General features: G+C 40.7%; 2 protein-coding genes across 5 annotated transcripts in view; one reads left to right on the forward strand and one right to left on the reverse strand.

Annotated features, from left to right (window-relative positions):
• Positions 1-5,166, reverse strand: part of LOC121201032 (caskin-2-like) — a 45,200-nt gene extending 40,034 nt beyond the window's left edge. For all 3 annotated transcript variants that reach the window (XM_041066641.1, XM_041066640.1, XM_041066638.1), the window contains exons 1-2: positions 5,078-5,166; positions 1,528-2,005 (exon numbers count right to left, since the gene is read on the reverse strand). In XM_041066641.1, coding sequence (XP_040922575.1) covers positions 1,528-1,621 — 94 coding nt within the window. In that variant the 5' untranslated portion in view covers positions 1,622-2,005; positions 5,078-5,166. The remainder of the gene's footprint in view (positions 1-1,527; positions 2,006-5,077) is intronic.
• Positions 5,167-7,151: 1,985 nt separating this feature from the next.
• Positions 7,152-11,950, forward strand: mettl9 (methyltransferase like 9). 2 transcript variants are annotated; one of them, XM_041066678.1, is made up of 6 exons: positions 7,152-7,298; positions 7,495-7,656; positions 9,140-9,330; positions 9,405-9,614; positions 10,055-10,239; positions 10,334-11,950. In XM_041066678.1, the coding sequence occupies exons 2-6, from the start codon at positions 7,561-7,563 to the stop codon at positions 10,561-10,563; spliced, it is 912 nt and encodes a 303-aa protein (XP_040922612.1). In that variant the 5' UTR covers positions 7,152-7,298; positions 7,495-7,560; the 3' UTR covers positions 10,564-11,950. The 2 variants fall into 2 exon arrangements, with proteins under 2 accessions (XP_040922612.1, XP_040922611.1); XM_041066677.1 differs by having other exon boundaries at positions 7,159-7,656.
• The last annotated feature ends 113 nt before the right edge of the window (positions 11,951-12,063 follow it).

A 12,063-nucleotide genomic window follows, 5' to 3' on the forward strand; every position in this document is an offset into this window, starting at 1 on the left:
TGTCTGTTGGTAACCTCCCTGCCTGGTTGGCCCAGCTGACCATCCCTGCTTTAGAGTGAGTTTGGGACCACCTACCTGTTACATACACAATTTACTCCAAGTGCTTTCAGAGCTTACTCTAAAGCTGACACTTTAACTGTAATTATCTTTGAGATTCTGCACTTGACCGGGCACTACTTTCTTTCAGGACTTCAGTACTTGAACTTCAACTGAATATGCAACTCACTTCAGCACTTTCATTTAAACTAGTACTTAAACTGAGACTTCATCTTCATTCACTGCTTTCACTTGAACTCAGCACCTCCATTCCTACTTCAGCTTCTTTCAGTGTATGTATCTAGACTGCCACTTCAACTGCTACTATTTCAGTATTTCAACTCATTCAAATGGTACTTAAATAATGTAAGATACATACAATATTTAAGTCGCAAGCCTTTTCTTCAGAAGACTTTGGCTTTTTTAGTTATGCATTTTATTATTTATTTATTCAATTCAATTTTTATTTCTGTATTTATTCATTTATTTGTTCATTCAAATATTAATGTTTTTTTTATTTTATGAAGAACTCGTTTTTCATCCTCCATAATTCTCACTTGGGAGCCGCCCAGTACAACCACGATGCTGAATTTGGCTCCTGTGCTGCAGATGAAGTGCCTTGCTCAAGGGCACCTTGATGGTAGTTTATAAAACAGCAAAGAACATTACTCATTCACTTTTCCCAGCCGCATTTTCCCAGCCAGTTTGTCAGTCATTCATTGTTCACAAACCAAAGCACACACACACACACACACACACACACACACACACACACACACACACACACACACACACACACACACACACACACCAGTACAAAAACAGACAATATCACTTTTAATATTCTCTGCCAAAGCAGCGCCTGCTGTCTGTATAGTGTGCAAAGTGTGTAACAGGCTTTTTCCTGACAGCCACAGCTTTGTTCTCAGAGCTTGTCATTGAGCAGCCAGCCATACTGATGAAAGCCCAGAACAGATAACACCACAAAGAGAGGCTTCAACTTCACAGCCTGCATGGCCTTAACTTTCCCCAGGCTTGGATAAGGGAGTACATGTCATTTGCAACAATGCTACTGTAAAGCGAGCTCGCTTGTCGCCTGACTTGGTATCTCCGCAGATAAGGAACTCCGAAAGAAGAAGAAAGCCCCCTAAAACCCACACAGCAAGACTCGCAAGCTGCAGGGGTCTGCATTTAGGAGATTAGCCCGTGTTGTGCCGCAGTTTGAATCCACTTAGTTTCAAATTGTCCCTGACCTGACGGCTGGAGGGGGCTGTGTTTCGTGATCGACAGCTGAACCTGACCCCGTGGTTATCTCAAAGAAACTGCACTTGGTTTAGAAGTAACAGCAACATCGCCACAAGCAATAGCTCTGGCTCTGCTATCTAGGCTCTATTGCACAGTGGAAACAATCACGCTCCCAGGGCCAGAGCACAGCACAAAAACAACACTGCATAGAAATAGCAGAAAAACCTCTGCTGGCTTCATACTTACTGGTTTTGTTGCACTTGACTTTGGAGAGAAGCTTGTGGGCCACCAGAAGATCCCCACTCTTCACTGCCACCAGCAGATCCTGTTCTTTCCCCATGATTACAGACCTAACCACAGACACGCAAACTGCTTGCAGTCGACAGCTAAGGTCACTTTTCTTTTTTGTCTTTTCAGTGCTCCTTCAGGCGCACGGCTTCAGCAAACATTTGTCCGAAAGTTAACAGTTAGCTGCTGAATCCCAGGCATGAGATGAGGTTGTGAATAGAGGGTTTAGTGGCATCTAGGGAGAAGGAGTCTCAGGTGGAAGAGCTTCTTCCCCGTTCTGTCGGAGTTTGGGTCCATTTTCTCTGATAACTGTGGTTTTGGATTCGGAGTTGTAGCAGAGCTGGTGGAAGCTTAGTTGCCTGCAGGGCTGAGCGTATGTTTATAGTCAGATGTCTCTGTCAACCTGGAGGCAGCAGCTGCCCAACCTGCCATTACACTGCAAAGGAAAGAGCCAGAGAGAAATCAGTCTACAATCACTGCAAAAACACATTCAGTCAAAAGAGTAGCCACTTCCATAACTATGAAACCAGAGTTTATGTCACCATATGACTCTGTAGGGCTGGATATTAAACATCAGTGACCAAAATGTGTCTGTAGTACAGAGCACTGAAAATAGATTTATTATATATATTTATTGCCTATAGGTAAAACATGTCAGGCCTTTTTAACAGCAGGCATTTTGACTTGTCATAATAGGAAAAGCACAGGTGTTGCTAACATTAACAATAGCTCAGTTCTACTTAAGAGTCCCAGTGAGCCATGACAGTGCATAAGCATGAACAATACCAGGACCCTGCAACTGATGCAGCTCAATGGAATCATTATTATTCATTTTATTATTTGCACCTGTTCTTTTCTTTCTGTAACATGTCAGGTATCTTCTGTTGAAAAAGTCCAACAAAGCCTGACCAGTAAATTAACCTGCCAGATATATGGACACATGCTAACTTTCTCCAGATATTTTAGCATCGGCATATGCATTGGCCAATACAGTAACAAGAGCTGAAAGTACAGAGCTGCAAAACATGTATTTGAGGCAATGTAGAACATGTCTCATTATAAAGCAAGTTTTTGAGAGAGCACTTTACACTGTAAAATGTCCTGCTCGGGACAACAAAATTCCTTAAAAACCACTCTGAGGGATCCTTATCAAAAATGTTTAAGTTATGTGATTATACATAAAAACTCATATCAGCTAATATGTCTTTATCAGATGCTTTAAAATCTCAAAAATCCATATCAGTGTCAGCCTCACTCCAGTATCAGTGGAGCTACATGTCGATTTTTGTTCACTGATTAATCAGTGAATCATTTAGTACAGTGGTTCTCACACTTCTTGTCATACCTTTGGAAACTGGGAAAAACCGCCATAGGATTCATAAAATAACTGCACTTTTCTTTCCACACATTTTGTGTTTGTTTTTGTCTTTTCTGTCCCTCTGAAAAGTCTCTCCATCTTTTAGCTCACATCTTCTTTTGCTGTCATAACAAATCTACAATCCTGAATCTTCATCGCCTTGCGAGCACTCCTTATTGTTCCCAAATTAATTAGATTCATTCAACCATAGAACCATGCTGTCAGGATTAGACATGCGACTTTAATGTGGCCCAACTTATGTTTGTTTTCTCTGATCCAGGAAGCCCGGTCCCTCAAGAGAGCGAAGCTAATCTGTTACTCTTCCCGTGCAGGAATAAGGTCTCCGTCTATTGATAACATTCCCCAAAATTGAAGGAAGCATCTTTTCAGCCCAGCCGTGTCTGGCATTCTGCCTGCTTACGCCTTTGGAAAAAAAAAAAAAAAAGCTCTGTATTTTTCTCTCCAAGAGAGAAAGTGAGGCAGAGCTGACTGCTGCTTCAGAAACAATTTAGCTGAGATCCCAATCATGTGGGACAACAAGTGAAGAAACAACACTAAAGGGACACAAAATAACCAGGAAAAATGTTCTCAAACAGGGGCAAAACAGTCCCCCTGGGTTCGTCTGTTTCTGCCAGTGCACATCACAACATCACTCAGGCTGTTTCAGTGAGCCACACAGCCTCCAATTAGAACAGGAGTCCACTCTGTGTGCAAAACACAACCACAATTAGGAGTCCCAGTGAATAGGCTCTCCTTGCACTCTCTCTTGGAGGAGCAGAGCAAGATCTATCTTGTTTCTAAGTGAGGAGTTACTATGTAAGCAATCCACAAGTTCTGAGATTTAAAAAAAAAAAAAAAGTCAGATGACTTTGTTTTGCAATTCTCAAAAGCATTATTATTCTCTTTGTTATCCCAACAGACATGACCAACCCACTCAAGTAAATATTTTTCCTCTGCAGCAGGCTTGTCTTTGATTGTGTTTGATATTATAGTCTATGTTGTGTATCGGGTACATTTTGCAAGTCAAAAGCATGAGTAGGCTATCTTGTCTACCGGCCTATTTAGGGCTGTTAGACAGATAGTTCAGTTATTCCTACAGACTACTGGGTGATCATGCAGTAGTGTAACCCAGCAGCAGATGCCAATGCATGTCTTTGCACTGACACATGATCTAAAACTAGCCAGGCACCTTGCCAGGCAGTAAACAACTGCATAGCCCGTTACTGACATGAGCCAGAATGTAAACAAGGAGTCCAAAATGGGTTTGTTAGGCTGAATGTCAAATGGATGGAGCAGGGGTTAAATGAGGTTCGGTGCTGGACTTTGTTATGGAATCCTGAGTGACAGGACTCACACACGTAAGAAAGCTTATAATAAATCCTTCAGTCAAGACTAAACTGTAAAAAAAATAATCATTAACAAATCCTTCAGTCTATTGTTCGGTCTCAAAATATTTACTATAAACAGGTGAAAATGGTTATAAAAGAAGCAAGTGAGAGCATCACAGATTATTGCAATTGTAATTCTGATTTCTTTTTTTTTTTTTTTACTGTCACAAACAGTCTTCATAATTAATTTACAAGGCTCAGTAGTATTTTGACAATATTTTGGGGACAGTGTTTTGTAAAACACCGTTCAATCATGTGCGGATCATTTCATACCAAACCCCATTCTTAACTCTGGCAATTTAATCCCAAATGAATTCGATGCCGAGTTTACCTGAAAACTGCTCGTTAAAAGTTAGCATTCTCATTCTACTGTTTGTCTGCAATTAAAAGCACATAATAATATCAGATGTTTTGACAGCGCTGCAGTAGTTTCCCCTGAAGTCTTGAGGGGGGGCGAAGAACCACGGAAACACCAGACATATTCAGCCGGTACCTCCAGCTAAAGGGAGAGCGTTTTTAAACTGCCTTTTCGGACTCACTCATTAAAGTTTGCCCGCTGCTATATTCACCGTGTAACTCGTCCGTACATTTAGCCTCCCTCGTTTGCCACCTTATTGTCAGTCTCAACTGTCAAGGTGTTCCGACACCCGTCCAAAACACACGCCTTCCCATCTGTAACATGGAATAACGTGTTTTACCTGAGGTCGTTTCACCGAGCGTCTTTTCTGAATAAATAAGTTTATAAAGAGATGAGAGGTCTCACCTGTTGTAGACGGTGCACGGCAGGTGGTAACAAACAAATTAGAGTTTCTGAGGAAAGAGCGTTAGACCGCACGAGACGGAGGAGCCAGTGTCAAGTGCGTAGCATGAATATACAAGACTTCCGGTAGTAAATTTCAAAGTAAAACTCGATTGCTCAACGTGCCCGACGATGTTGAAACTTTGGTTGTCAGTTCGTCTGTCTTTTTACTTGTTTGATATATCATTTGTCGCTGAAAGCTAGCAAATTGTGTGTATATATATATAGAGAGAGAAATATTTAGTGTGAATATCTGAAACGTATGAATGTTGCACTTTTTGTAGCTTTGCCAGCCAACATTTCAGGTTTTTATTTTGAAAGCAAAATTACATAACTTCTGCTAATATAGCATCTATTATCCTTCTTAAATCCGACTAACTTTACGGAGTCCTGTGGCTGTTCAATCTATTCCTGGATACCCGGGATCCCACAGAAAGAGTACAACCCAAGTTAAGTAATCAGAAGAAAAAGTTATTTAAAAGGCAGTTCAGCTAAAGGCAGGAGGCTGCCTCAAATAGTTTGGTTAACGTCAGAGCTTTTCAATATTACCGCTAACAACCCCTCAGTCTCTTTAAGTTAAATTTACCCCCCAGGGACTGAAATGTAAAGGCCTTTGTTGTCTAATCGAATTTACTTGTCTGGGTGATTGCAGTGACAAAGAAACTTGTAATAGCCTCCTGCATTATTTAGACAACTCCTAGCCTCATTAAGGAAAATGAAACTGTGGATCGGCCCCCCAGGAGCCATATCAAGGACCCCTGGAGACACTAAGGACGACTCCGAAGACAGTGAGGTTGTGTTGTGGCGACATCTGCTGGTTAGAAACTGGTACTGACACTAGTCATCATCAAATGCCCTCAACCCCTCTCTTGCTGTGTATTCGTATTTCCATTCATAAGCCAACAAATATAAAATTGTCTGCAAATCCACAGGGAAAAAAAAACAGCAAAAGTAATTTAATGCCATGCTCAGGGTCTAGTTTGTAAATACTTTTCATTTGCATTAAAATTATGGTGATTTTCTAATCTCCCTTTTCTATAATCCCAGCTCAGAGGGATTTAGCTAATTCTGACTCTTTTTTTAAAAACTTGTCAGGATCATTTTGGTACCCCAGTATGAAGACTTATAGTCTATAAATAGAACTCTATCTCAACATGATGTCAAGCTAAAAGACAGAAATGAAAACGAAAAAAGTCTATGATGATATGTGGGGTTTTTTTTTCACTTGTCTCTACCAGTATGAACTCTGAAAAGTCTAATTAGTCAAAGATAAGAGATAAAAAGTTAAAATGATGAGATGAAATACAAAATTATGGCATGAAAAGAAATAAGGTTTCAGTAAAATGCACACACACTAACAGAGCTGTGGCTTGGTCTTCAGACTTCTGCAATACAAATGCCAGAAGAAATCATTACACTTGCATTTTGAAATATGGCGGCGAACGATGTTTACACTGGTCGAATCAGATGGTCTGAGGAGACGGAAGATTGACCTGTTCAAAAGTTTTTATTTTTCTGTTCTGAAGATATCACCTGCATCACTTTATTAAAGTTAGACAGAAACGCCTGCGCAAAGCACAAACAAAGCTAATAGCCACAATTAGCACATGCACTTTGGTGAGACTTTCTGCATAATATGCGAAAACGTTTTGCATATTATGCAAAAAGCTGGACGCACACTGTTTCCATATTATGTAAAAAGTCCTAAAAGTGTTCAGTTATTAGTTGAATATGTAAAATTGTGGTGATACAGCAATTAAAAAAAAAAAAAATCAGTAATTTTTAAACGAAAGGTAAATTCCGCAGTTATGTCTCACGATACAAATGAATTACATCTGCGAAATATGGCCGCTACCTTTTCCTCTCAGAAACATTATGCATTTTCGGCTTCACCACAGGTATGTTAATAGGAAATAAATAAATTAACCAGACAAAACAAATAATGAAGTTGTGGTCAAACCAAATCCGCGGAAGGACAGTTGAGTGGTACCGTCCCGGGACACGTTTGGAGGTTACACAGGAAGTGCGGAATATGCGGATGTGGATTTTTGTTGTCATAATGGGCAGATACCACACAAGTCAAAGCCTACCTGGATGTTTGTAACAGATTATCAGACAATAGATTCAAGACACTAAGATGGCGAGTAAATAGCCGCTGGTTTACTTAAATCCACCCCACCCTCAGGTTTGTTTGTTTGTTGTTTTGGAGCTGGAGACATGTCCCGGCGTGTTGACTTACAATTGGCTGCTTTTAGCTTCTTTATCATCTAATATTAACCACGTCTCAGCGGCCAGTCCGTTCGCTTCTTCGGGGACTGCAGCCGCTGTCAGTCTGTCAGCTTTTCTGCTCAGAGTTGTTGTCCATTATGTGTCACCCACAGCTGAGGACACTGATTTTTGTAGCGTGGGTGCTGGGTTACGTCGCCTTTCTGCTGTCCATCAGAAGAATGTGGACCGGGAAGTACGTCCGCAGTCCGCTCGTGCGCTCACTGTTTGTGAACATGGTGAGCGAGAGCGAGGCGGCCGCCACCGAGACACAAGAGGTATGAATTATTCACGGTCAGCCAGGTATCTGAAGTTTGCACGGTCACACTTGTTCTTATGAAGACTAGACTAAGACTAGACTAAGGTGTGATACCAATATATCTTAAATAACCTAATATAGACTGTTATTATATCACCCTGAATGATTTCTATGCCTGTCCTTGCTGTGTAATATAATTGATAATTATTAATTAATTATAACTAGTTCTTGGAAGTCTGTAAGGAAGGCTGAACTAGTTGTGTGTGCATCCGCAAAAACCTTTGTGAGAAAGCTGCTGAGAACCGTGGCATAGAAAAGCATGTGCTCTGGCAAACATCATGAAATATAATTCAAAGATGTCTCTACACGATCATTCACTCAGTAAGTCACAGAAAATCCAGTGAAAGGATCAAGAACACTCACTATGGAGCAACAAGAACCTCTATAAATATACGAAACATCAAATAAAAATATAATATTCAAAAGACTGTTCTGAATGCATAGATAAATTGTAGTGTCATTTCTATCTAGCTTTATACTGGACTTTCGGATGGTGGTGTTGATGTGGATTTTTCAGGTCAGGCTGTAGACCCAGTCAAAGGCCAGTTGAAGACTGAGTCCCACTCTGCCCAAGTGACCACACCTTTCTCTTTATTCTTCTCTTTAGTCTTCTCAGAATTCTAAGTGTTCAAGTCTTCTTCAAAGGAAATTACAAAGTCAGTCACATACAGGAGTCCAGAGAAGCGGAGTCCAGAGAGCTTTATTCTTCAATACAGAGTTCTGTCCTGCAGAAACAACTGAATTTTACCAACTGTTCTTCATTTTGTATATTGTAGGCTGTGCCCAGGTTCAAGGACATGTCTGGGCATAATTGGGCATGTCCCTTTCTCGTTTTTCTTTTGTCTGGCCGGTGTGATTTTACTTGCGTCAATACTCACGTCAGACTTCTCTTTTTCCTGGTTTTTAGCAGGCCTAATTTCTAATGGTGTCTCCTCCTGTCTCATATTAACCATAAAAATGTACTTATACCAGCCATATTATGCTTCTATTGAAATATATATATATTGTAATGGTATCCAGGTGTCTGTTGACTGCTTTCTAAAGAGAGAGCCTTTGTTAAAAGAAGTGGCCTTGTACATAGTGGCCTTAGAGACAGAACATACTTACACATACTGTACCCATTACTGAATAAAAATTCTGACACTACAGTGTAGCACTGGAGCTCGGCCAATTTCTTTACTGCAGTTTCTTTTTTTCTTATTGGACATACAAGTTGATTACTGGTATATCTTCTGTAAGCTGATATTGGCCAATATATCAGCCTGGTGGATTTATTGATCTGGCTCTAGTGACAAGTCCACAGGAAAGGTCTGATTCTCGTTTAAGCCATGAGGGGGCATGGTGGAGCTCCTGTTCAAGTCTCCCACTGTGAAATCTTCTCCAGTCCACTCTGTCTTTTAAATTTGAATTGTTACTTTATTTTTTTGCCTTTTTCTCTTTAGTGGTACCGGTGCTGTCCCGACCTGCTCGGAGAATCATTGCGGCCCCTGTTTGTCCAGAGCCACCTGGACTCAGCTACCAAGGCTTTCCTCAAACGGAGTGTGGAAAAGTCCGGCTGGCTGTTCACTCAGCTCTACCATTCTTTTGTATCAACAGTCCTCAGTTCTCTGGTCTCCCGCACCTCCATCAATGGGTCAGTAGTACAGATATGTATCTGCACCTGATTCATCAGTAGAGTGTCTTCACATGATGTGTTCTCTGTCTCAGGTTTCTGGGCCGTGGTTCTATGTTTGTGTTTTCTGCGGAGCAGTTCCAGAAGCTGCTCCAGATCAGCCCAGAGTGGAGGGCCGAAAGGCTCCTGGACCTCGGAGCAGGGGATGGAGGTGTCACAGAGGTGATGGGAAGCCATTTCAGAGAGGTCTATGCAACTGAGGTCTCATTACCCATGAAATGGCATCTCCAGAGGAGGAATTACAAGTGAGTAGGCTGCTCCTGCTTTCTCTTGAGTCACATCAGGTTGGTTAGCTTGGTACTTCATGCACAAATTCAAAATGGTGGAGGCAAAATTGTGCAGTTTTTATTCACTAATTCATTCCAGTCAATCCCTTTTTGCCATTTCTCAAATAAACAATCTTTAAAAAGTTCAAGACCATAATTCCTCCTTTTTTCCCCAGTGGGCTTTTAATTTGAAATATTGTCAGGAACTGTATCGTAGCAATTTAATTCATTTGTGAATGAAAGCAGTGTTGAGTGTTCTTAGATTTTCTCAAAGACATTTCAGTTCAAGAGTTGTGAGTATGATATAACTGTGTTTTCAAAAGAACAGCAGGGGTGACTGGAATTAATTAGAGAATGACAACAGCACTTCACACTTCTGACCACACATGCCCCTCTTTCTTTCTCTCTGTCATTCTCAGAGTGCTGGGTATAGACGAGTGGCAGCAGACCGGTTTCCAGTATGATGTGATCAGCTGTCTAAACCTGCTGGATCGCTGCGATGATCCCCTACATCTCTTGCGGGACATCAGGCGATCGCTAGTTCCCAACACAGGGAGACTCATCTTGGCCGCCGTGCTTCCCTTCCAGCCATATGTGGAAGTCGGTCAGTTGGGATTCAATGCGTCATTTTATAGAATTTACTCTGTTTTAATGGACGTGGTGTAGTATCAGAATAAAACTTTGTTGTTTTTTTGCAGGAGGACAATGGCAACGTCCTAAAGAACACCTAAAAATAAAAGGAAAGACATGGGAGGAGCAAGTAACCAACCTGTCCAGTGAAGTTTTCCGAAGGGCGGGGTTTGAGGTGGAGGCCGTGACCAGGGTGCCGTACCTCTGTGAGGGAGACATGTATAATGATTACTATGTTCTTGATGATGCAGTTTTTGTTCTCAGAGCTTCAGACAGTGGTGAAGAGTTTGCTCAGTGAATAACAAGTACACTGTGGGACTGAGGCCCTTAACTTTATCTGGGTAGGTTGCTCTTGGATGGATTTTAGTTCGCCTTTCATTTGCCTCATTCATAAAACACAGTATTTCTGACTTGTTTAGAAATGTTGAGTCAGGCGTGAAGCTCAGGTACTGTACTTCCTACATTTACCAGCCATCTTGTGTGACAGTGATACCTCTGCCTTTTAAGCAAAAAAAAAAATGAGTTAATGGCAATTTACCACTCCAGGTCAAATCCTCTGAGACATATCACCATGCTGTGTTTGTTCTGTGAAGTCTGTTATTTGTGGGAAGTGTTTACTGTTAGTGTTTCATCATTCTGTAATAATATTGGGAAGAATCATGGTTGAGTCTTTGTTGAATTTGTTCTTTAAATATTTCTGTGTCTAATGCAAAGGACCAGTATATGCACACACTTGATTTTACCGATCTGAATCAGTCTTGTTTAAATGCTACATTTTTGTACTTGATATGAGCGATAACAAAAGTAATATGAGGTCTTCTTAAAGCGAGCCCTTGTAATTTATGTTAAACAGCTGCTACTGTAGCCACAGGTAACAATTACAGAATAATGTTTAAAGCCGCAGTCTGATTATTGTCAACTAGGGGCTGCTTAAGAATTTTTAAAATATATTTTATCACACAGTAAAGTTGCTATAGCAACTTGTAAGAAAACAATTGCATTTTTACACATATAGCAGTCAATGGCCAACATTAGCATTCACTGGGATTCGTGTTTCTGACCACTTGGTCTCCACCAACTCCTGGGAAACATATCTGGCTGGCGAGCAGCTAAAGTTCTGTTTTCAGCAGATAGTACCTGACTTTTTCTGTCTTACATTGAAAAGCTGAAAAACAGCTCACTGAGTTCTGAGGTAACTCCAAGTGAGTTTGTCACTATGAGCATCCCCTTTCAAAATAAATCCAGTCATTTGACCCATTGCTAATATGAAAAGCATTGATTGGTGCAACTTTAATGATAAAACATTGTAACCGTTGCACAAGTAGAAAAAAAATGAGTCGCCAAACTGACTCAGTGATGTCAGTTATGCAGAAATATCTAGCTAAAGTTTGCTAATATTAGCAATCTTAAGCTACTGGTCATACCAGACCAAGCAAGGCTGTAGCAGCAAATCCCCTGAATGCATCGAATTATGCAAGGGTGCGTTTTATTTGCCTATGAATATGACTTTTTTATTTCTAAGAGAAAGATTTTTACTTTTTCAGAAGTTACATGGTCTCGCTTTAAGTCAGTATTGTGCATCCAGAATGTTACTGCACAGCGGACTACTCAAAATGTGCCACAATTAATGCAATATTTGTATTGACAGAGTGTAATATGGGCTCCAGAATAAAAACTGTACATTATTTTCTGCATTTCTCAGCTCTTATTTGTCGGTGTCACTAAGTGATGTGTAGTCAGTTATCTTCACTTTTTCACAAACCATGTGAAAGGTTTAGAGGGAAAAATCATTATTTGT

The sequence above is a fragment of the Toxotes jaculatrix genome, chromosome 21, assembly GCF_017976425.1.
Source record: "Toxotes jaculatrix isolate fToxJac2 chromosome 21, fToxJac2.pri, whole genome shotgun sequence".
NCBI classification, from domain to species: Eukaryota; Metazoa; Chordata; class Actinopteri; family Toxotidae; genus Toxotes; species Toxotes jaculatrix.